This window comes from Onychomys torridus, chromosome 14, assembly GCF_903995425.1.
Source record: "Onychomys torridus chromosome 14, mOncTor1.1, whole genome shotgun sequence".
Lineage (NCBI taxonomy): Eukaryota > Metazoa > Chordata > Mammalia > Rodentia > Cricetidae > Onychomys > Onychomys torridus.
This window is the reverse complement of record NC_050456.1, coordinates 70,619,257-70,643,899: the sequence shown is the minus strand read 5'-3', so window position 1 is coordinate 70,643,899 and position 24,643 is coordinate 70,619,257. Positions and strand designations below refer to the sequence as shown.

The window sequence follows — 24,643 nt, the reverse complement described above, 5'->3', positions numbered from 1 at the left end:
GGCATCTGAGAGAGACACACACAGGAAGTATTAGGGGTGGGGTTTGGAGCCGAACAGCCTTTTCTGGTTTGGCCAAGTGGAAGCGCAGGTCTTCCTGGACACCAGCCCAGCTAATTGCTATGCAGCTTCTCTGAGCTCACATATTTTCACCCCAGCCTTTGAATCTAGAGTCTTATTCATAAATAGAGTAGAAAGTTAGTAAAAGCTACCTTTAGCAGCAGCAATAGGGCTGGTGCCTGCAGGAACAATCCTGCCGGGCCATGGCCGGAGTAGACAGGCTGCTGCTAGAGAAGCAGGCCAGTAACTGCTGAGTGGCAGTTGCTGGTTCAAATAGCAGTAGATTAAGGAGCAGCCACTGTGCCAAAGTTAAAACAGAGACAGGCAGCAACATTGTATTTGCTGATAAGTCAGACTTTGGCCAAGCGGGTCTTCCAAGGCACCTAATGATTGTTCTTAAAGCTGGTTAAGGACTAGCCCAGACCTTCTGGGCAATGGGGATTTAGAAGTTGCTCAGACCTGAGACAGGCCTGACCCTCTCCTCATCCCAGCCCTCATTCTGTCACCAAGAAAACACTGGCCTACCTGGGAGCATCAGACACTGCCCCTGGAGCTCATATTACCCTGCAGTCCTAGCACCACTGCGATACTTGGCTTTGGCCCAGGGTCTTCCCAGGTGATTAGAGGAACTGGCTTACGTAGGCTCCTGTATGGCAGGTACATGGTAGGTGCATGGCTATGGGGCCCACCTGGTGAAACGGTCCTTCCTCCTCCTACCTGAAAGACTCAAGAGCAGCCAGCATCCTTCAAGATCAGACTCGGATCAGATAGGACTCTAGGCATTCTGAAAGGGAGAGCCTACGGCGGGGGTAGCAGGGGTGGGGTGGGGTGGGGGTGGGGGGTGTCTTTCTGTATGCTGTGAATATCTATTGTTCCCATTGGTTAATAAATAAGCTGCTCTGGCCTATGGCTAGTCAGCTTAGAGGCAGGCCGGAAATCCAAGGAGAGAGACAGGAAAGAGAAAAGCAGAGTCTGGAGAGACGCCAGCCTGCCACCCAATGAGCAACATGCAGACCAGAGCAACATGCAGACCAACAAAGCCACATAACACGTGGCAAAACATAGATGAATAGAAATGGGTTAATTTCAGATATAAGAGCTGGCAAGCAAGAGGCCTGCCATAGGCCGTACAGTTTGTAAATAATATTAAGCCTCTGAGTGATTATTTTATAAGCTACTATGGGACCACGGGACAGGGTGGGGTAGGACCGGAGAAAACTTACAGCTACAAGAGCCTCTCCCATCTACTTACTCCCCCCTCCCCAAGAGATTCCCAACTGCAGTCCTGGGTCCCTTTAGGTACTCCATGGCCCTGGGGTGGGTGCTTCTCAGTAGACACACAAGTGGTCCAGCTCTATGGACCTCCAGGAGGCCTCTTGGGATGGGACCCAGGGATAGGACTGCTCCATGGAGTCCTCAGAAAGGGCCACATCTGGCAGTGCCTTTAGGCCACAGATGACCAGATAGGAAATATGTGATGTCATAGACATTCTCTGAACCCCAATGTCTGCCCTCCTTCAAGCAGTTCAGTCTGGGCCTAGGGTCTCCCAACAAAAAGTACTGATGTGGGAGTGGTCTCAGACAAGGCAAGGAGTTACTGGGTCAGGGTAACAGGGCACAAGGGACACAGAGCAGACAAGCACTCAGAGCGGCAAGAATAGAGACCTGAATGCTGGGGTGGATGCCTAGACAGCAGGATGCCGTATAGCACAGAAAGCCTTCCGGGAAGAGATGGCTCTGTTACCCTAGCTGCCATGTCCCTCAGTCTCTACTGCCACCAGGTAGGGCTCAGAGGGATCAGCATAGATAGGAAAGTCCCAGCCCCACCACTTTTGCCCCGCAGCCATGGTAGGCAGGGACAGAGGGAGTCAGAGTAGCGAAGACCTTAGCAGAAAGAGTGACAAGGGGAAGGAACCAGAGTTCACAGGGGATGGTGACCTGGGCCTGGCTCAGGGTGAGAGCCTCTCCTCCGGAAATAGGTAGAAGGCCTCGGAACAGGTGTTCTCTAAGTGCCTCAGGCTCAAGCTGACACTTGGCTCGATACAGCCCCTTTTGAGTTCGAGGTAAGGGAGCAGTATGGTCACAGCCCTGAAGCCACTCACTCCCAGTGCCCACTGCTGCTGCACCAAACCATAGCTCCCTGCCTCTGGAATGCAGATGTGCAACACGGAAAGGCCGGGATCTGGCAAAACAGTCCCCTCCCCAACACCTCAAACTTCAGAGCACCCCACAGAGAGACCATGTGTGGGGGGGAGGTGAGAAGCATGGTAGGGGCAGGAAGGATGGAGGGAGGGAAGAAGGGAGGGGCAGAGAGGAGAGGAGGCAGGCGAAGACAAATGAGGAAGATAGGAAAGAGAAAGGGGCAACAAGAGCCCGTGACATGACCTTGAGCAAGACCTTGGTCTCTGAGCCTCAGGGTCCCTATAGGAGGGGAGGTGGCCTTGAGGCCTATAGGCCTCAAGCCTGCCAGGGCCTTGCCCTCAGTGTAGGGGAAAGACTGACCCAGGACTCACAGCATCCCTCTTGCCACTCTAGATCCACTGCTTCTCAACCTTCCTAATGCTGCAACCCTTAGAATACAGTTCATGTTGAGGTGGCCCCCCACAGCCAGAAATTATTTTTGTTATTACTGCATAACTCATTTTGCTACTGTTAGGAATCATAACGTAAATATCTGATATGTAACTCCTGGGAAAGGGTCACTTAGCCCCCAGGTTGAGAACTGTTGTTCTAATCCTCACAGCCTACACAGGACACGTTTTGTTTTTTGTTTTTTTTGAGACAAGGTTTCCCTGTGTAGCCTTTGCTGTCCTGGAACTTGCTCTGTAGACCATGCTAGCTTCGAACTCACAGAGATCCCCTTATCTCTGCTGGGATTAAAGGCATGCGCCACCACTGCCCAGCTAGGACACCCTTTTTTCATCTGTTCATGATAATAGGACCAAGGAATCCTGTGAATGCCTCAGAGGGGATGGCTCTCTCTATCCCTGACATCAAGCCAAGGCCTGAGCACACAGGTACTGGGAGTATGTTCTCTCCACAAGAATTTAATTGGGAGATCCCCAAGCCTTCAAGCTAAAGGGGCTATGAGCTTGACCTGACTCTACCTCTAACTCACAACAAACAGGACACCAGGGATAAAGGGCAGTGTTGGGCTATGAAGGTAAGGGCTGACCCATGGTCTGAGAAGGAGGCAGAGAGTAAATTTCACATCTATCCAGAGACCTCACACACATCCAAACTTCTCTTTCTCCCTTAGCTCCCTTAGCACAGACTTACCAGTAAGAATCCAGGGGCCTGAGGCACAACCCAGGGACTCGAGGTAGAAGGAGCCCAACAGAGGCCCTTGAGTCAACAGATGGCAAGTACTCAGTGTCAAGAAGGATGGGATGGGCCCCTAACAGGATGGGTAGGGCAAGGAACCTCCAATGGGATGCAAGGGCTGGGGAGCCTTGTGGCTCCATAGGCAGGGATAATGGACACAAATGGCCAACTAAAATACTGGCCCAACAACCTCAGGCAGGTCCTCCTTGCTTTAAGGTACCAAGTGATCTTAGAAGGGGAGTTGTGGGTGTCCAGCTCCCACTTTTTGAAGGGTCCTTAGGTATAGGAGAGGGAGGTAAGAAAATATCAGCTAGAAAGAGACCTAGAGCTAGAAAGAGACCTAGCCCATGAGAAGAAAGAAACACAGGATAGTTTCGGGAAGGCCTGGATCAATACCCAACAGCCCCATCCTTAACTGAAAAGGGCTTTTTATAACATGCCAAGGGGAGAGGCAAAAGACCTCCCCCTTGCAAGGTCAAAGCACACCATTGAGACAAGTGTAGACCCTTCCAAACACCTGGTAAACACGAACGTGGTCAAATCATCCCATTATGCAGCCCTGCTGGGTAAACAAAGCTCAGATTCTCTGACCCTGAGTAATTTGGGCTTCCACAGGGAGTGGAATTGAGTCCAACTTGGAAAGGAGGGAGACCTTCTCCAGGGTGCAGGGATGGGGAGGCCAAACGGACTCATGGACAAGGGGCATGGGACATGCAAGGCTGCCATGAGCTGCTGTTTTGCAGAGGGAAACCACTGATTTTAGCAGAACTGGTGGTCAGTATTTTTGGAAGAATGAGCTGGATCAAGCTGATGACTTGGAGCCTCTGAGGCCCAGGGCTGTCCAAGGAGTCTCAGATCATCACTCTGGTGAATCCAGCCACAATGCCGTGAATCACAAGTTAATCATAAATGGCAATGGGGCAAAAGAGTGATCGGAGCTCTGAGCATCTAAGGGGGTTCCTGAAAACAGTCCCAGAAACAAAAGACTCATCTAGTCTATCATTTTCAGTTGGGAAACTGAGGCTGGGGGGCGGAGCAGGAATGTCCCTTCCCGGATCCAGACTGCCCCAGGTGAATCAGCTACCCTTGGGTGGAGAGCCCAAAATGCAGTATTCTGTAGCTCCTCAAAGCCTGCCTGCACACTCCCTACCACTGGATGTTCTGAGTCCTCCAGGTCTCAGCCTCAGCCGAGGCTGTGTATTGATGAAATTATTAAGGCCACTCCACGTAGTTAAAAGAGAGGTTTATTTTGTGGGGTAACTTACAAATGAAGGGATAGGTGGCAGGGTCTGGGAAAAAGGTATGGCACAGTCTGGCCATGTTCCCTGGAGAACTCTGCTCAGTCTGCCTCCAGCGTCCAGGGTCCTGGAACCAAGAGAAGCCTCTCTTCTTGATCCTGGGTCTTCAATGGGGGTTGGAACTTCCAGGCCAAGGCTGGAATGGCTACCCACTACAGCTGTGTCTGGATTTGTAGAGAACCTTTAGGGCTGGAGCCTGACTCCAGCCAGATGTCCATGCTAGATCTTCCTTCACCTGCTCTAGACCACAAGGGACACCAAGATGTGGCCTGTCTAGCAAATTGACCTGGGGAATGTTAATGGGAGCACCCCAGAGAAGGGAAGCTTAGAGCCCTTGGGTAGATGGAGCAGGTGAGAACCTTCGAGGAGCCTGGAGCATGTCCTTAGCTGGGGCTGGAAGCCCATAGAGGAGAAGAGGGAGAAGTACTCAGAAGTAAGTGCTCCAGCAACCAGAGCTAAGTGCTCCAACAACCAGATGACAGTCTAGTGAGCTGCAGAGGCCTGTGAACAGCACCAATCTAAACACCTGGAGATGAGGTGCTGCAGAAACACATGGGCTGAGATGTTAGAGTCAGAGCCCAGTGCCCACAAGGCCACAGACATGGCCCCTACCTACAGAAAGACTCAGATTAAGGAGACAACTGTATCCAGGGACCTATATGGTCCTAGACAGTGATGCTGAATCCCACACAGGACGTCGCTGTCAAATCCCTGCTGTGTGTCTTACTTTGGAAGGAGAGAAATTCAGGCAGCCATGTGGGATTGTGAGGTGGAGGAATGTGGAGTCCACTTTGCTCCCCAAGTCAGGGAAGTCTGTTCCAACTCCTTTCTCAGCACACACAATACATCATGAATGATGAGAGGGGTGAGATGGTCTGTAGGACTGGGCCTTCAGCTGGAAGGTGCTGACATGGTTCACACAGGGCAGAGGAGGTTCTTCAGTTCTGGACCAGGTTTTGATGTGGGATGGAGAGAACTGTACAAGACCCTGGAGGGAGAGGGCCAGTGGCCGGGGATAGGCTTTGTAGGAGCTGGACAGGAGGGCTGACACCAACTGAGGGACTTATGCCCATGAGGGAAAGGTTGACCTCAGTAAATGGTACTTACCTGGGTCACAGGACATCAAAGACCCAGAAGGTCCCAGTTCCACACCCATCCTGCCACCAGCAGAGGAGCCTCAGGGTCTGAAGAGTTCATCCCTCCACCCATGGGAGAACGGCACAGCACTACAAGGTAGGAGAACCCAGCTGTCTAGGCTCAGCTCCCCATGAGCAAACCCCCACCTCAGTGTGGGGGTGTGGGGGTGTGTGGCATGATAGGTGCTCCAGTCCTCTTCCAGTCACATGTTGGGTACATGAGCTGCTGAGTTCAAGGTCCAGAGAAGGGAGAAACATGAATGGAACAAAAAGACCTTTTCCCCTGGGTCACACAGAAACTTCAAAGGCCAAAGCACAGAGAAGCCTGGGTAATGGTCAGGGCAGAGACAGAAACCAGTTACAAAGTGACATCCCAGCTAAAATGAATCCTATGGCCTTTGAGGACCCCAAACCTCAGGCTCTAGGTTTTATGGGAGCCTCGAGGTAGGTGAGATCCAAGGTCTAGATCACTAGGTTCACTGTATGAGAATCATAGGCACTGGGCTCTCGAAAAAGCTGGCTCATGCACCAGGGATGGGTCCCAATCCCACTGGCTGAGGAGATTTCAAGACAGCCTAATATTGCTCCTGTTGCATGGTTATCAGTGATCATTCTACTACAGATCTACACTGGAAAAGAGCAAGCCAGTAAGCAGCACCCCTCCACGGCCTCTGCATCAGCTCCTGCCTTGAGGATCCTTCCCTGTTTGAGTTCCTGTCCTGACTTCCTTTGATGATGAACAGTAATGTAGAAGTATAAGCTGAAATAAACCCTTTTCTCTCCAAGTTGCTTTTGGTTATGGTGTTTCATCATGGCAATAGGAACCCTGATTAGGCCAGAAATCTACCCTGTTTCTGGAAAACAAGAGCACTGAGATGCAGACTCACCTATAGGAATATATAACCAGGAAATACTGGTGCACCAGGATGCCAGCATTTCAGCTTAGGTAATTTACAAATACCAGTATTAGAAGTCACACCCTTAAAGGAGAGACGGGGACAGTGAGCTAGCACAAGTCCACAGGGCAGAATTTCAGGTGGTAAGCACAGGCATTCTGGAAAGGCAACTGTGTGGAGACTGAATGGGAATCACTGGTGGTGGGGGAGGGGAGGGGGGTGGCTGAAAGGAAAGATGAGACAATTTAGGTGAGAAGAGAAGAAGTGGAGGTTTCCAGATCTGAGATGGTATTTGCATATGTAACTAAATGTCGTCCGAAGTTATAGAAGCTTGTACCAAAAGTGTGATATCTTGTCTAAATTATGCCTCAGTAAACTTGACGCCCAAGAAACAGCCCACATAGATCTAAACAGTTCAGCAGAAGGAACCATTTGCAAAGCAGCATGCACAGTGTAGTCAGAATGGGTTGGTAGTGGCATATTATACGAGAGACAGAGATAGAAGAAAATGCTCCTAGATGTGTGAACAGTTCCCACTAAAGGACATTGATGAAATTAGATACATATTTGTGGACCAAAGTTCCAGGAGAGAAGCTGTACCTTTGTCTGAGCCCTTGGTGAGGGGGATTAACTCTTTATATCCTTAATGATTGTGGAGCACTTAAAATATTCCAAGTCCAGAGCCAAATTCTCTGGGGACAACTTTAGCCCTTATAATAGCCATTCATTGTCCCCATTGTACCTAACCTAACATCTTTGTGACCATTAGGCAAAGCCTTTGGAATATACCAATGCTGGCTCCCACCAACCTAAAGGGGAGCCATCAGTTAGCACCTGAGGCCTACAGTAAAGGCACCCCTCAGCACTGACCCTTCCACTGCATGTCTTCACCCATACATTTTGAAGTGCCTTGCTTTATGGCTTTCTTTGTTCCACTGCTACAAAAACCTCATCAAATTGCTACTGTGTAGAAACACAAAATTTTAGGTAACCTTGTCTAGTTATCTAGCCATAGCTCCACAATAAACTGCCATCCTCTTTCAGGTGAGAGGAGTGAATTTTGTGCCCACATTTTTCTCACTAAGTTTGAGTGGTTTTTGTTTCAGTTTTAATTTAGTGGCAACCAGCTGTCACCTCTCTCTGTGTCTCTATCTCTCTCTGTGTCTCTCTCTATCTCTCTCTGTCTCTCTGTCACTCTCTGTCTCTCTGTCTCTCTCTGTCTCTCTCTGTCTCTCTCTGTCTCTCTCTCTCTCTCTCTCTGTGTGTGTGTGTGTGTGTGTGTGTGTGTGTGTGTGTGTGTGTGTATGTGAAGCGTCAGTCAGGATAGAAACCAATCTAAGGGAAGCCGTTTACTCAGAGGTTAGCAGATGCCTGAAGATCAGGTACCTACTTCCCCTATTGCTTTCAAACATTTGCTAGGACTCTGACTCATTGCAAGGGGCGGGGCCAGGTCCCTATTGGGTCAGAAGCAACAGTCTCTCCTTCTCTCTTCAGATTTAAGTCACTTCCTAAGCTTACCAGCTACCAACACATCTCACCATGTGGGGTTAGTATCCCTCAGCCCTGACATGGGCTGAGAACTGGGCTCCCAGTGCAAGCCTGCCAAGAACTGACTGACATCAGCCAACTCTAACCTTTTCTGCCTACCCCATCTCTCCCTAGGAACAGTGATCGGTGCTGCCATAGGAGGAGGTATGTGTCTTGCACCTGCTGTGAGGAGGTGGGGCTTTGTGCTGTGAGGTGAGTTCCACTCCAGCTCCTGACTTCTGCTGGATTATGGAGCTGCCTGGGTCTACCCAGGGCCAGAACTATGCTCCCTCCAGGGATGAGCTTAAGGTTTTCTGCCCCACTTTTCTTCCAAGCCTTATATATGGTAAGCAGCAAGTGGAGAATTTGTTGAGCTGGGGGAGGGGCAGATACTTAAATGAGCAAAAGTAGTTCATTTTATCCCCCACAAACCTGAGAGTCAGGAAAGTGTACTGATTTCTCCAGTGTCACACAGCTTGGCAAGACTATGTCTGTTTCAGATCCTCCACTGACCTCTTTGCCTCCATCTGGCTGCCTGCCCTATCCTTGTCCTTCTCCTCCTCCTCCTCCTCCTCCTCCTCCTCCTCCTCCTCCTTCTCCTCCTTCTCCTCCTCCTCCTTCTCCTCCTCCTCCTTCTCCTCCTACTTTCTCTTCCTCCTCCTCCTCTTCTTCTTTTTAAAAAATTTATGTATTTATTATGTATACAGTGTTCTGTGTGCATATATACCTGCATGCCAGAAGAGAACACCAGATCTAATTATATATGGTTGTAGTCACCATGTGGTTGCCTAGAACTGAACTTGGGACCTCTCAAAGAGCATCCAGTGCTCTTAAACCCTGAGTCATCTCTCCAGTACCCTATCCTTCTTCTTTACCTTGAGAACCTTTTCCTTGCTGCTTAGAATAGAGAGATCGCAGAAGCAGTGAAGGAATTCTTGAGTGGCTATTTCCCCTGAGCCCACATCACCCAGCTCCTCTCCCCACAGTTGTGGCTGTGGCAGCTACACCCATAGTACTGGGTGCCATTGGCTTCACTGGGACTGGAATAGCTGCCTCATCCATAGCAGCCAACATGATGTCATCAGCAGCAATCGCCAATGGGGGTGGAGTTGCAGCAGGAAGCCTGGTAGCCACACTACAGTCAGTGGGTAAGTGTTAGTCCAGGCAAGATGTCTGGAGACCCAGCCAAGGAAGGCATCTCCCTTCCTCTCCCTACAGTACAACCTTTTATATGACCTATGTCTGTACTATATGGTTCATTGTGAGTGAGGTTGGGGGTTGCTGCAGGGATGAGGGGCACTGGATGGCAGAAGCAGGAAGGAGCCTGGGTCCAAGATGCATGCTCCCTGGGCTCTGAATCTTCACTACCTGGGTGTCCTTCAACAGTGTGTCCCCCTGTGTACTGCAATATAGAGGGTGTTTATCTCTGGAGAGCTCTCCCTCCTCTATCTAGCTTACCCATATCTGTCTTCCCCTTCTGGTCTGACACTTTGAATATCATTGTATAAGGAGAACCCTAGAGTTCAGACAAAAAGGCGGTGGGACATCTCTAAGCTTTAGGCAACTGACTATCACTATATTGTCTCCTTCCCAGGGGTTGCTGGACTCTCTGCATCAACCAACATCATCCTGGGCACAGTTGGGGCAGCTGTTGGTGGATCCTTGCTTTGAACGTAGGAGAGAACACCTCTACCAGCTGGACCGAAAGCCTTTAAGGAATGTCCAGGAGACAGTGTACCCCAAGATGAGCCTCCAAATCTCCCATTGAAGTCACAGAAAAATGAAAAATAAAGGTTCTATCCTGGGGTGCCAATCTTTTCTTGTGGTGGCTTTTTGAAGGGAGGTGTGCACTGGGAGTTCCAAGTCTTCCGTTTCCCCAACCAGACTCAGGCTGGAGATCAAAGGGAGGGGACAGGTTGTCCAGCACACAGTCAGTAGGTAGAAGGCTTTACATGGTCCCTGCCCTAGTGGAGATGGTCTGTATGGCATGGGGGCTTTTTGAGTCTTTATGGACCTCAGTTGTTCCTTATTAAAGGTTAGGCTGACAGAGATTCCTCTCCTGAGCAAAGGTGAGAGGTAGCCAAGAACATTGACCCCAGAACTCCTGGTCCCTCCTCATCAATACTTCTGGATGTGCAGGGCTGTGAGCAACACAGACTTAAGCCACAGTACTGTTGAAAGGCCAACATGAACCACCAGGGAATGCACTGGGCTAAGCTAATGCACTGGGGAAATGTACCTGGGGAAAGAGATAGCATCAACAAGGGTCAGCACCATACAGTATCCATAAAACTGAGGGGAGGCTGAAATACTTCCCTTATGTCCTGGGACCCTGAACACACCCTCACACAAGGCTGGTATTCATCACCCATGTGATGGGTGCATAATGCAGTGCTGGACAGAGTCCATACTGATACACGAAGGGCTTTGAGGCAGGAGGATACCGGCATTCATGAAACAATTATGACACAGGACACTGTTCACTGCGGTGACAGGTACCAAGCACATTTGTAGAACACAGGCAGAATTCTGATGTCATGAAAAGATCTGGAAAAAATGAGACATGGATAGGCATGCAGAAGTCTATCAGGGGAGCACACAGAGGGAGATTGGGTTGTTTGAGGGCATCTGTTAGGACTGGTCTGATGGCTTGGACTGCATCAGTCACTTTCAGGCAATCAAAAGGAGCCTCTGTTGGGTTATTGTCTGGCAGCAGGCTGTCTTACAGAAACAGGTGTGGGGCTGGTCCAGGAGAAGTGATTGACAATGCATCATTCCAGCATTGGATACCCACCTCTCTGGGGTCCCCCTCAAGAAGGCCTCAAGAGAGTATGTGATGTTAGGAATAGGCCCTGGCAAAAGTCTGTTTGTGAGCCTCCTGATTAGCACAGCTGTAGTGGCCAACCAACAGAAACAGGATCAAGTCTGTTAGACAGAGGCCAATGGCCTCTAACAGGACCCTAATTCCTGAGCTAGCACACTCCCCCTTTGAAGTCATTTACATAGGACAGGATGCCCTTGTCCCCTCTTCCTTTCTGGTGTCTCTGACTTCTCCCTCTGGGACCCCTTAATAGGTCTCTCTGAGTACTGCCAGCAATGTCCAGGTCAATCACTTGTTTTGCATTTTTTCCCACATGGTCATAGTTACTGTTAACCTTTTGAGCAGTCTCCAATAACTGGGACCCATTTGTATCTGAAAACCCTTCTAAATTTGGAAGATTCTTTCTACTGCCTGGGGCTGACTGCATAGGAAAACCAGTACTGGTTGCTCCCTGCCTTTCTGGCCCCTCTGGGTCTGTGACAGTTAACATCAGGTGACAGTCAAGAAGTGCTCTGAGACCCAGTAGGTGATGCCTGGAACTCGGGTAATACCTCTCTCGCCTTAGACACATTGGGAAGTTGTCTAGCAGCTGCCTGCCATCAATCCTTGGGAAAAGGACCTGAGAAAAATTATTCAGAGTCTCCTTACCTTGGGCAGGGGTGGAGTCCCAGTCAGGTCAGGCAAGAGAGAAAACCCACTCTATGGGGGCTTCACTGTATGGCAGTGATCCTCTGCCAGGCCCAAGCCTGATCTGTTCCTCCCTTCAGCCATGAAGAGGGTGTCCAGGAGCTGTGGCCTGTCATCCCAGGTCAGCTGGTGGATATTAAACAACTCTCAAGGAGAATAATGAGGGCCTGAGGATTCTCAGGAAAGGGTGGGTTGTGTTATTCCATTACAGAAATCACTACTTGTAAAGGAGACATGGATTATAAAAGGGAGAAGAGGAATCTTTGGGTCTTGGGTCACTGTGGGGGAATGTGTCTACCTTGGAGCAAGGAGGAGGGCTGTCTCTGCCCCCAGGAAAATCCCTAATGGAGCCTCCATAGCTAGAACCCCTCTGCCTGTGTGGCGGAGAGTGGGGGGCCAAGGTAGAAGACACTACCACTTCCCTCTACCCAGTGTGACCAGTGAACTATGTTCCCCTTGCCAACCACGAGCCAGGGTGGGGCTGGGGATACAAAGAGGGAAAATTGTCTCCTCTAGTGGAGCTGCAGGACTGAGAGAATACATAGAGGTCTGGGTTTCTCTGGTGACCTAGCTGAAACAAAGGGTTTGACAGCAGGCCAGCAGGAATGATCACTGGATATATGCTGGGGAGGTGGACGAATACAAACCAGGCTCTGGCTTTGAGATGAGTGCCTCAAAGCAGGATGCCATGCTGAAACTCCTCTTAGGGACTGAGCCAAGCCCCACCTGGCTGGGATCTGGAAGTCCTTTAGGTCAACTCCTCACTTAGAGAGGGCCCAAGGAGGAGGTGACCTGCTCAGAGTGAAGGGATCAGAGGCAGGGCAAAAGGGCAGCTTCTGTTTTCACATTCACATTCACTCCACCTGAGCACTCACCTACACCATGTGTCTCTGTGGCAAGATGGTAGAGAGAGGTGAGCCGAACCCACCCAGGCCCAGGGAGCAGAGAGGTCCCTGTTCAACCTTTCCCATGCAAACAGCACATGACGTGAAGAGAATGATAAGCTAGGCAGCAGCAATTGATTTTATTTCTTATTTCCAATTAGGCATTTGGCGTTGGCAGACTGTCCATGGGGTTAATTGATCCCTCTCTGGGGTTGGCCAAGCTGGGAGGTGTCACCTCCACTTCCCTGTCCCCTTCTCTGGGCAGAGAAGGCCTCCAAGTCTCAGATGCTCATCACACTGGTCACCAGAGCAGATCCTGCAGAGCCCAAGAGGAATTTGGATGACATGGAGAGTCCTGCCGCTCCTGGGGATTAAAGAAAGGAGGAGAATAAGAGGTGGGACGAAACTGGGGGGTCAGACAGTGTCACAGTTGCCAGGGTCATTCAGGATGGCCAGAAGCCTAGAATCCACAGAATCCTCTCTCTTTCCAAAGTCTCCAGGACCTGTGTCTAGCAGAGTTCTTTTGAAAGGAGTACTTCCATGAAAAAACTCTAGGGAAATCAACCCACCTGGGTACATCACCGTCCAGAAGGAAGAAGGCTGAACTTGAGGTGGACATTTGAACCCTAGTTCAGCTGGTCAGGGATTCTCCCCCTTCTCCTCCACCTCCCCTGCTAAAACCCAGCAGAAGCTAAAGCAAGAACTGAGAAGCTGGACTATGTCTGGCTCTCATCCTTTTCCTCTCGCCCTGACACTTACCCACTGACTGCAGAGTGGCCACCAGGCTACCAGATGCAACTCCGCCTCCATTAGCAATAGCTGACAAGGACATCATCTTGGCAGCTAGGGAGGAGGCAGCGATTCCTGTCCCAGTGAAGCCCACAGCACTCAGCACGGGAGGCACTGCAGCTACAGTCATGGCTGTGGGAAGAGGGGCTTTTCAGGTGGGTTTGGGGAAAGGGACTCCCATCACACTGGGTCAAACCTCAGGGACCTGCTGGGGCCCGGAGAAGGAGAGAATAAGTAGAGCAGGCTAGACCAGGGCTTTCCCTCTTCCCTCTAAGTCCTCCTGGGAGAAACCCAGACAGCAAAGGTGTAATGTGAGGCAAGAGGCAGGCTCTGAACCAGAGAGCCACAAGCCAGGGAGCATAGGAGGAGAGTAGATGTGGGTCACTGAAGATGGAGTCCTGGGCTGGCTCTGATTGGTACAAGACCTTCATCAGGAAAGGTGCTGTTGGGGCCTCAGTGTCTGTCTGGGTCTAATGCTGGGCTAAGAGGGTGGCCCAAAGTAAGTGTTTACAGAGGATCACTTCCTGCCCAGGAGGCAGGAAAAGCACTGGCACAACTGCTGAGGCTGAAGGAGACAGCCCAGAGTCCTGCTGTGTGCATGTCAGTCATGTCAAGAGGCAGCAAGCTGATGGTGCCTGCATAGCATGTCCAGTACATTCCAACTCTCTGCTTCTCTCAGCCATACAGCACCCTGGAAATCTCTAACTGAGCTCCACAAGCTCGTTTTTTCAAGGAAACAAGTAGGAGCTCAGAGGAGTTTAAATATATCCACCAGGCCACAAAGGTGAGTATTTTCATACAAGGTGGTGGGTACCTGCTGAAGATGTGGCCTCTTTGACTCTACCCCACACTCCCTCTTTGCTTCAGTTCCTTCTATCTGGCCACTTCCTTCATCCCACCTCCACCCTTACCCCACCCCCTCCAGGGAAGCCTACTGGGACAGGATGGGCTGCTTCCTGACTTCCTGCACACAGGAAGGGCTAGGAGTGGACTGGCACCCCTTCCTTGAAGATACTTACCTCCCCCAAGCACAGCAACAGCAGCCTTGGCTAGAAAGAAAAGAAAATCCTGTGTGAGGACTGCCACTGTCCCACACCCCACCCAGCTCCCAGGAAGGAATGAGCCCCATCTGTCTTTCCCTGAGAGAGAGGACCCAAGTGCATGTGTCTGCCCTGAGCAGGCCCTGGCAGCTGCTCTCTGGAGAAGGCAAACAGCTCAGATGGATTTTGCTCTGTTCTTTCATATTTGCTGCTTGCTGTTTGCCTGCCCTGGGGAAGGAAGTCTGATGCTATACTTTCTTATGTCTGCCATACAAGAAAGGTAGATTCAAACAAAAGAAAACTACTAGAGTCTGGGGATACTGACTGGTAGTAGAGTGACTGCCTTGGCCTCCATGAAAAAAGAAAAAAGGAACACTATTCTTGTGGGTGTTGCTAGAAGACATGTGGGTAGCCTCTCTCAGTGAACATACATACTGGCATTGTAATTTAGGACTCCATCATGGACTGAGGCATAGCAGCAGACAGGCAGTCACATGATGCTTTTGAAACCTCTAAACCTGAACTCAGTGACACACCTCCTCCAACAAGGCCACACCTCTGAAATGTTCCCAAAATATTTCCACCAACTAGGGAGCAAACAGTGAAATAGAAGAGCCTTTGGGTTCCTTTCTCATTCAAACCGTGATAGCTACCATGGTGGGTTCTTCCCTTCAGGATAGGGCTGCTAATGGCTTAGAAGAGGGGCAGTGTTTGCCAGTGTGGGGTATCACACACTCTCCTTGGCCACACAGGAGGCAGTGAAACTCCAGGGTAGAGAGAGCTGCTGCATGGGAGGGTCTACTTGCAGCCAATCAAGCACCTGTGAAACAAACATGGTATCTGAACACTACTTGAGACACATGCTTTGATAAACTGAGGCTCCTCATCACTATTCCCTCCTCCAGGAAGCCTACTCAGAGCCTCGTTAACAGCACTCACTACTTTAGCTGTTGAGGTAGCATGCTGAGCCATTTTTAGGTACATATGGGCTCAGCTCAAAACATCAGAGCTCCCAGGCAGCATGCAGGATCCTGGTCTCTGGCAGCCACATGGGCCACAACTGGAAACTCTAAGCCTGGCTTTGAGAGGAGTTCAAAAGCAACCTAGAGAGCTTAGCCAGCTCTCCAGTGGCCTGGGGGTCATGGCAGGCTTGAATAAGGTAGGTACTGAGTGGCCAGGAGGGCTGTCAGGAGGGGATGTGGACCTAGGGAGTCAAGTACTTGGTTAGAAGGCATTTGCTGCTCACTCGTACTGGTAAGAAGGGGAGGCAGTTACCAGGCTGTCTGGCCTATGACATGAAGGCCCTCCAATAAAGGGGTGCTATCTGACTGGTACCCAGAATGCTGGGTTCAACAGATGGCCTCAGAGCTAGCCAAGCCTTCTGAGGGTTGTTTAGAACTTCAGGCCTGGGCCTCTTCCCACCATCACCTCCACACCTTCGAATTTCCTTTCTGTTTACTGTTCGAAGCAGAAGGAAAAGCCCAACAATTCCTCCTCCCCAGGCTTTGGAACAATAGTTCCACTGGTCAATGAGGAATAATATTGACAGGCATGTGACTCGCACCAATTCCAAAACTCAGCAGTCTGGCAGAAAGATGATCACAAGCTTAAGGGCGATCATCCTGGGCTACATACACACTGCCTCCTGAGCTAGCCTGGACTATAGAGTGAGCCCGGTCTCCAAAAAGGGAGGCAACAATGTTATCTTCCTCTGAGGCCATTCAAGGAACTTACCCACATAATAGGCTAGCCATGGAGGCCTGAACAAAAGCAATAAAATTACTCAATAAAAATCTACTGATTTTATATTTTCTACTCCTCTGGATTCCCTAACCCTCTGCCTTTCTGACAAGTAGAAAATAAAGCAAGCTGTGGCTTGCCACAGTTCTCCCAAGGAGGAGTGTCTGATATGCAGGGCTAGTTACCTCCAATGGGGCAAACAGCCAAGACAGAGGCAGGGCACCCCGACAGGATGGTGCCACCCTTCAGTACTCCCAACGCAGATCCAAGCACAGATGCTCCAGAGCCCAGGGCAGTCTGGGCTAGTAGGTTGAGCCCTGGTGGGAGAAGGTCACAAGTTCAGGGAGTGGTCTGATGAATATCCTCATGAAATGCCTGCTGTGGAGTCTAGAGAAACCCCTGAGTGTGTCTGCCCTGGGGACAGAAAGGAAAGAGCAGCACTAGCTGCAGGGAGAGAGTGTGTGTGCATTTAGAAATCCAGGTCTTCTAGGTGGTTCTGGGATCACTGGCGCACTCTTAGGAGCCTCATTCTTAGTGTGAGAAGAGTAAGGAACAGACCAATGTTGTCCATTGTGAGCTAAGAGCCATGCAAATGATAAAAACTGTCTGAAGAAGCACACACACACACACACACACACACACACACACACACACACACAAAGTTGACACCGAAGGCTGAATTTAGGGGATCCAAGAGAGGATATCTGTGAGGAGAATAAATAAAGGAAACACTTGGGAGACTACACAACCTGGATGAAGGACTGAAGTGAAGAACTTTGTTCAAATTGACAACCTGACTTGTAGACCCAGAGGGACACACAGTGAGAGAGAAAAAAAAAAAAGGCAAACTCTGGTGATTAATACAGGGGATATGAAAACAAAATAGAGGACGACCCAGCCCCAGACCCTAGGAGCTGTCATCTCACAGGAGGACCTTAAGAAACATGTAGGTCTGAGTTTTTGGAACTCAAAGCCCAGGACCATACCAGGGGTTTGTCTCCTCAGGGCTCTCTCAGACATAAGGCCATGATGGAAGTGTGACAGTGGGCAGGATGTTGTACCCACCATAACTATCCCCTCGCCGCCCACCCTTGTCCCTTCATGGGCACTCACCCTGTGAGCCAGCTAGAATGGCACCAGAGACTGCCCCTCCAGCTTTGCCCATGGCTGCTGAAGCTGTTATCCCTGAGACCAGGGAAGCCACCAGTGTGCCTGTTCCAAACAAAGCCATGGAGCTCAGCAGAGGTTCCAAACAGGACCAAACCTGTGAAAAGAAGTGGGTCTTTGAGTGGGAGGATGGGGACCCAGAGGTGGATTTCCACCAAGCGGTTGAAAACCCTGAGGGGCTCGGGGTGGACTGAGCAGTTGCTCAGAGTTGGTGATAACAGGGGGCCTGACTCCAGTGTTGGGTGCAAAATCCTGCCCCTGTTGAAGAGATGGGAAATCAGGAACCATTTCAGACAGTGCAAGTTTTTTGTTCCAGGGCAGAAGACTCAGTGTCAAAGACTTTAGGCAGAAACCAGCCAGGTCCAGTCTTACAAATGACAGGCTCTAACTATGCTAGTCCTAACACTTGGAGCTCACCTCACCTACTCTCTAGCCTGCAAGGCAGGCTGGGCCTCAAGTCCCTTCCTTCTAGGTATACGCCTTTGATGACAGGTACCTCTATGAGAACAAAAGGAAGATCAGAGAGGCACTCTACACTGGCCTCCCTTCAGACTCCGTGGGCCTCTGCCACCTAAGGTTAGGGGTTTCGGGAAGGAGCTGTCTCTCCCCTGGCCTTACCCAGTGAAGATTTCCTCGGGATGCTACACAGACCAACAACAATAACCCCACCCTTCCACCCACCCCTGTTGGATCTTGGATGTGTTTCTGGAAATCCCGTTCTTTTCAGAGTGGAAAATCCACTGGGGTTGAAGACATACCTAGACTTGCAAGGCAGCCAGTGAGTTGTTTCCCTTCCCCTTCTTCTCTCTCCTGAAAATTCACACTGGTTGAAGACACAACCCACCGGGTGGTCCAAGGCAGCCAATGGGAGAGAGTTTGTTTTTTTCCTGTTCTTTCTGGTCCTGAAAAAAACCACTGTGGTTGAAGACACACCCAGTCATGGAAGGCAGCCAATGAGAAAGCTTTTGTTTTCCCTGCTCTCTCAAGGTCTTCCTGGATTGGAAAGAATATCCTATTATTCTTTAATTCAGTTTTTCTGAGTGTTACTGTGTTTGCAATGTTTTGTAACATGTTATTTCTTTGCCAGGGTTCATTTTAGCTCCCACCCATGACAGTGATGCAGTATAAACGTGAAGTGATAAAATTGATCCTGTGAAGATTTACTAATAAATTTGCTTAGGAAATATTAAGTTACACTAAGTGAATTTAACTAAAGGAGTGTTGCTTCCAACGTGACTAGAAGGTATGTGGTATATAACCGGTTTTGTTGTAGAGTGTGGAAAAGGAAAGCTTGTACCATGGTTGAAGTTTAGGGTTGCTGAGAAAGCATCTGCTATTGTTTACCAAGATCGACACCCCTCCCCCAATCAGTCTCCATTCCCAGAACAACAGGAGACAGCCTTGACTCACAGGCAGCCATTAGTTCCATCCTCACATCAAAGGACAGGCCTCCTAAGGGCAGCTCCAGGGAGCATTGCAAGGCTGCAGCTAGCATTGAGTCCTGGTCTGCCATCAAGTCCCCTGACCTCTTACCAGGAGAGGCTTAATTCTGCAGGTGGGGAAGATGGACTTGGGTAGAAAACCTTCGAAAAGAACAACACTGGTGTACTTAAGCAAGTCTGGCAATATCTTTGCTGCACAAACCTCCCTTCTGCTCAAGTGCCCAGACTTGCAGTTTCCTGTCTCAGTTTAACAACATCCTGCCCACTGTCACACTTCCATCATGGCCTTATGTCTGAGAGAGCCCTGAGGAGACAAACCCCTGGTATGGTCCTGGGCTTTGAGTTCCAAAAAAACTCAGACCTACATGTTTCTTAAGGTCCTCCTGTGAGATGACAGCTCCTGGGGTCTGGGGCTGGGTCGTCCTCTATTTTGTTTTCATATCCCCTGTATTAATCACCAGAGTTTGCCTTTTTTTTTTTTCTCTCTCACTGTGTGTCCCTCTGGGTCTACAAGTCAGGTTGTCAATTTGAACAAAGTTCTTCACTTCAGTCCTTCATCCAGGTTGTGTAGTCTCCCAAGTGTTATCTTTATTTATTCTCCTCACAGATATCCTCTCTTGGATCCCCTAAATTCAGCCTTCGGTGTCAACTTTGTGTGTGTGTGTGTGTGTGTGTGTGTGTGTGTGTGTGTGTGCTTCTTCAGACAGTTTTTAATCATTTGCATGGCTCTTAGCTCACAATGGACAACATTGGTCTGTTCCTTACTCTTCTCACACTAAGAATGAGGCTCCTAAGTGTTCGCCAGTGATCCCAGAACCACCTAGAAGACCTGTGAAAGACCATTGTAAGAGAAATAAGGAGACCCCCACACACACCAGCTCTGCTAATTGTAGATTCAGTGGAAAATACTGCACTCTGCCCCCACGCCAGAATGCCCATCATGCTGTGCTAACAGGATACTTGCAGGATAACCGCCTGCGGTTGTGCTTGCAAGATAAATTGCTTGAGAAGAATGCTTGCCAAATAACCCCTTGCTAGATAAGCTTGGAATTCCTTTACTCACCCAGGCTCTGAGAAAGACCACAGAGACATCTGGCATCCAGAAGTCTGCACTCTGGATGACCCCGCTCCCCTGCCCTGATGGAACCACCTCATAAAAGGCCTGCCAGCCTTAGACTCGGGGTCACCAGCTACTTCTCGCACTGGTGTCCCACGAGCTGCTGCTAATAAAGCTTCTTTTGTGACCCGATATCGGAGTGAAGCTCTCTGTTTGGACGCCGACCCTAAACACCTGGCCACACACTCTCTCCCTGCAGCTAGTGGTGCTCTTTCCTTTCTGTCCCCAGGGCAGACACACTCAGGGGTTTCTCTAGACTCCACAGCAGGCATTTCATGAGGATATTCATCAGACCACTCCCTGAACTGTGACCTTCTCCCACCAGGGCTCAACCTACTAGCCCAGGCTGCCCTGGGCTCTGGAGCATCTGTGCTTGGATCTGCGTTGGGAGTACTGAAGGGTGGCACCATCCTGTCGGGGTGCCCTGCCTCTGTCTTGGCTGTTTGCCCCATTGGAGGTAACTGGCCCTGCATATCAGACACTCCTCCTTGGGAGAACTGTGACAAGCCACAGCTTGCTTTATTTTCTGCTTGTCAGAAAGGCAGAGGGTTAGGGAATCCAGAGGAGTAGAAAATATAAAATCAGTAGATTTTTATTGAGTAATTTTATTGCTTTTGTTCAGGCCTCCATGGCTAGCCTATTATGTGGGTAAGTTCCTTGAATTGTTGTAATGGCCTCAGAAGAAGATAACATTGTTGCCTCCCTTTTTGGAGACCGGGCTCACTCTATAGTCCAGGCTAGCTCAGGAGGCAGTGTGTATGTAGCCCAGGATGATCGCCCTTAAGCTTGTGATCATCTTTCTGCTAGACTGCTGAGTTTTGGAATTGGTGCGAGTCACATGCCTGTCAATATTATTCCTCATTGACCAGTGGAACTATTGTTCCAAAGCCTGGGGAGGAGGAATTGTTGGGCTTTTCCTTCTGCTTCGAACAGTAAACAGAAAGGAAATTCGAAGGTGTGGAGGTGATGGTGGGAAGAGGCCCAGGCCTGAAGTTCTAAACAACCTTCAGAAGGCTTGGCTAGCTCTGAGGCCATCTGTTGAACCCAGCATTCTGGGTACCAGTCAGATAGCACCCCTTTATTGGAGGGCCTTCATGTCATAGGCCAGACAGCCTGGTAACTACCTCCCCTTCTTGCCAGTACGAGTGAGTAGCAAATGCCTTCTAACCAAGTACTTGACTCCCTAGGTCCACATCCCCTCCTGACAGCCCTCCTGGCCACTCAGTACCTACCTTATTCAAGCCTGCCATGACCCCCAGGCCACTGGAGAGCTGGCTAAGCTCTCTAGGTTGCTTTTGAACTCCTCTCAAAGCCAGGCTTAGAGTTTCCAGTTGTGGCCCATGTAGCTGCCAGAGTCCAGGATCCTGCATGCTGCCTGGGAGCTCTGATGTTTTGAGCTGAGCCCATATGTACCTAAAAATGGCTCAGCATGCTACCTCAACAGCTAGAGTAATGAGTGCTGTTAAGGAGGCTCTGAGTAGGCTTCCTGGAGGAGGGAATAGTGATGAGGAGCCTCAGTTTATCAAAGCATGTGTCTCAAGCAGTGTTCAGATACCATGTTTGTTTCACAGGTGCTTGATTGTGTAGTGGATAGCCATCCCAGCATTGGCCTGGAAGTTCCAACTCCCATTGAGGCTTCAGTAATGATCACTCCCACAAGGCGGGGCAGAGGAGGGAACCAAAGACCCAGGATCAAGAGGAGGTCGCGCTCTTGGTTCGGAGACGGTGGACACAGGAGGTAGACCGAGCAGAGTTCTCCAGAGAACACCGCCAGACTGTGCTATACCTTTGCCAGACCCTGCAACCTACCCCTTCATTTGTAAGTTACCCTACAAAATAAAACTCCCTTTTAACTACATGGAGTGGCCGTAATAATTTCACCAATATGATTGGCTGCAAGTAGACCCACCCATGCAGCAGCTCTCTCTACCCTGGAGTTTCACTGCCTCCTGTGTGGCCAAGGAGAGTGTGTGATACCCCACACTGGCAAACACTGCCCCTCTTCTAAGTCATTAGCAGCCCTATCCTGAAGGGAAGAACCCACCATGGTAGCTATCACGGTTTGAATGAGAAAGGAACCCAAAGGCTCTTCTATTTCACTGTTTGCTCCCTAGTTGGTGGAAATATTTTGGGAACATTTCAGAGGTGTGGCCTTGTTGGAGGAGGTGTGTCACTGAGTTCAGGTTTAGAGGTTTCAAAAGCATCATGTGACTGCCTGTCTGCTGCTATGCCTCAGTCCATGATGGAGTCCTAAATTACAATGCCAGTATGTATGTTCACTGAGAGAGGCTACCCACATGTCTTCTAGCAACACCCACAAGAATAGTGTTCCTTTTTTCTTTTTTCATGGAGGCCAAGGCAGTCACTCTACTACCAGTCAGTATCCCCAGACTCTAGTAGTTTTCTTTTGTTTGAATCTACCTTTCTTGTATGGCAGACATAATAAAGTATAGCATCAGACTTCCTTCCCCAGGGCAGGCAAACAGCAAGCAGCAAATATGAAAGAACAGAGCAAAATCCATCTGAGCTGTTTGCCTTCTCCAGAGAGCAGCTGCCAGGGCCTGCTCAGGGCAGACACATGCACTTGGGTCCTCTCTCTCAGGGAAAGACAGATGGGGCTCATTCCTTCCTGGGAGCTGGGTGGGGTGTGGGACAGTGGCAGTCCTCACACAGGATTTTCTTTTCTTTCTAGCCAAGGCTGCTGTTGCTGTGCTTGGGGGAGGTAAGTATCTTCAAGGAAGGGGTGCCAGTCCACTCCTAGCCCTTCCTGTGTGCAGGAAGTCAGGAAGCAGCCCATCCTGTCCCAGTAGGCTTCCCTGGAGGGGGTGGGGTAAGGGTGGAGGTGGGATGAAGGAAGTGGCCAGACAGAAGGAACTGAAGCAAAGAGGGAGTGTGGGGTAGAGTCAAAGAGGCCACATCTTTAGCAGGTACCCACCACCTTGTATGAAAATACTCACCTTTGTGGCCTGGTGGATATATTTAAACTCCTCTGAGCTCCTACTTGTTTCCTTGAAAAAACGAGCTTGTGGAGCTCAGTTAGAGATTTCCAGGGTGCTGTATGGCTGAGAGAAGCAGAGAGTTGGAATGTACTGGACATGCTATGCAGGCACCATCAGCTTGCTGCCTCTTGACATGACTGACATGCACACAGCAGGACTCTGGGCTGTCTCCTTCAGCCTCAGCAGTTGTGCCAGTGCTTTTCCTGCCTCCTGGGCAGGAAGTGATCCTCTGTAAACACTTACTTTGGGCCACCCTCTTAGCCCAGCATTAGACCCAGACAGACACTGAGGCCCCAACAGCACCTTTCCTGATGAAGGTCTTGCTACCAATCAGAGCCAGCCCAGGACTCCATCTTCAGTGACCCACATCTACTCTCCTCCTATGCTCCCTGGCTTGTGGCTCTCTGGTTCAGAGCCTGCCTCTTGCCTCACATTACACCTTTGCTGTCTGGGTTTCTCCCAGGAGGACTTAGAGGGAAGAGGGAAAGCCCTGGTCTAGCCTGCTCTACTTATTCTCTCCTTCTCCGGGCCCCAGCAGGTCCCTGAGGTTTGACCCAGTGTGATGGGAGTCCCTTTCCCCAAACCCACCTGAAAAGCCCCTCTTCCCACAGCCATGACTGTAGCTGCAGTGCCTCCCGTGCTGAGTGCTGTGGGCTTCACTGGGACAGGAATCGCTGCCTCCTCCCTAGCTGCCAAGATGATGTCCTTGTCAGCTATTGCTAATGGAGGCGGAGTTGCATCTGGTAGCCTGGTGGCCACTCTGCAGTCAGTGGGTAAGTGTCAGGGCGAGAGGAAAAGGATGAGAGCCAGACATAGTCCAGCTTCTCAGTTCTTGCTTTAGCTTCTGCTGGGTTTTAGCAGGGGAGGTGGAGGAGAAGGGGGAGAATCCCTGACCAGCTGAACTAGGGTTCAAATGTCCACCTCAAGTTCAGCCTTCTTCCTTCTGGACGGTGATGTACCCAGGTGGGTTGATTTCCCTAGAGTTTTTTCATGGAAGTACTCCTTTCAAAAGAACTCTGCTAGACACAGGTCCTGGAGACTTTGGAAAGAGAGAGGATTCTGTGGATTCTAGGCTTCTGGCCATCCTGAATGACCCTGGCAACTGTGACACTGTCTGACCCCCCAGTTTCGTCCCACCTCTTATTCTCCTCCTTTCTTTAATCCCCAGGAGCGGCAGGACTCTCCATGTCATCCAAATTCCTCTTGGGCTCTGCAGGATCTGCTCTGGTGACCAGTGTGATGAGCATCTGAGACTTGGAGGCCTTCTCTGCCCAGAGAAGGGGACAGGGAAGTGGAGGTGACACCTCCCAGCTTGGCCAACCCCAGAGAGGGATCAATTAACCCCATGGACAGTCTGCCAACGCCAAATGCCTAATTGGAAATAAGAAATAAAATCAATTGCTGCTGCCTAGCTTATCATTCTCTTCACGTCATGTGCTGTTTGCATGGGAAAGGTTGAACAGGGACCTCTCTGCTCCCTGGGCCTGGGTGGGTTCGGCTCACCTCTCTCTACCATCTTGCCACAGAGACACATGGTGTAGGTGAGTGCTCAGGTGGAGTGAATGTGAATGTGAAAACAGAAGCTGCCCTTTTGCCCTGCCTCTGATCCCTTCACTCTGAGCAGGTCACCTCCTCCTTGGGCCCTCTCTAAGTGAGGAGTTGACCTAAAGGACTTCCAGATCCCAGCCAGGTGGGGCTTGGCTCAGTCCCTAAGAGGAG

At 50.2% G+C, this 24,643-nt stretch overlaps 2 protein-coding genes across 2 annotated transcripts; both read left to right on the top strand.

Annotated features, from left to right (window-relative positions):
- The first annotated feature begins 8,205 nt into the window (after positions 1–8,205).
- Positions 8,206–10,039, top strand: LOC118595837 (interferon alpha-inducible protein 27-like protein 2A). The gene is made up of 4 exons (XM_036206654.1): positions 8,206–8,257; positions 8,374–8,403; positions 9,225–9,386; positions 9,833–10,039. The coding sequence occupies exons 1-4, from the start codon at positions 8,251–8,253 to the stop codon at positions 9,907–9,909; spliced, it is 276 nt and encodes a 91-aa protein (XP_036062547.1). The 5' UTR covers positions 8,206–8,250; the 3' UTR covers positions 9,910–10,039.
- A 9,508-nt stretch (positions 10,040–19,547) lies between these two features.
- LOC118595290 (interferon alpha-inducible protein 27-like protein 2) lies at positions 19,548–24,340 on the top strand. The gene is made up of 5 exons (XM_036205651.1): positions 19,548–19,560; positions 20,251–20,382; positions 22,618–22,647; positions 23,536–23,697; positions 24,093–24,340. The coding sequence occupies exons 1-5, from the start codon at positions 19,548–19,550 to the stop codon at positions 24,173–24,175; spliced, it is 420 nt and encodes a 139-aa protein (XP_036061544.1). The 3' UTR covers positions 24,176–24,340.
- The last annotated feature ends 303 nt before the right edge of the window (positions 24,341–24,643 follow it).

Bases quoted from the DNA above. Each gene is read 5' to 3' on its own strand.
- LOC118595837 (XM_036206654.1), top strand. The intron at 8,404-9,224 runs GTATGTGTCTTG...CTCTCCCCACAG, and splicing joins CGGTGCTGCCATAGGAGGAG to TTGTGGCTGTGGCAGCTACA. The intron at 9,387-9,832 runs GTAAGTGTTAGT...TCTCCTTCCCAG, and splicing joins AGCCACACTACAGTCAGTGG to GGGTTGCTGGACTCTCTGCA.
- LOC118595290 (XM_036205651.1), top strand. The intron at 22,648-23,535 runs GTAAGTATCTTC...CTCTTCCCACAG, and splicing joins TGTTGCTGTGCTTGGGGGAG to CCATGACTGTAGCTGCAGTG. The intron at 23,698-24,092 runs GTAAGTGTCAGG...TTTAATCCCCAG, and splicing joins GGCCACTCTGCAGTCAGTGG to GAGCGGCAGGACTCTCCATG.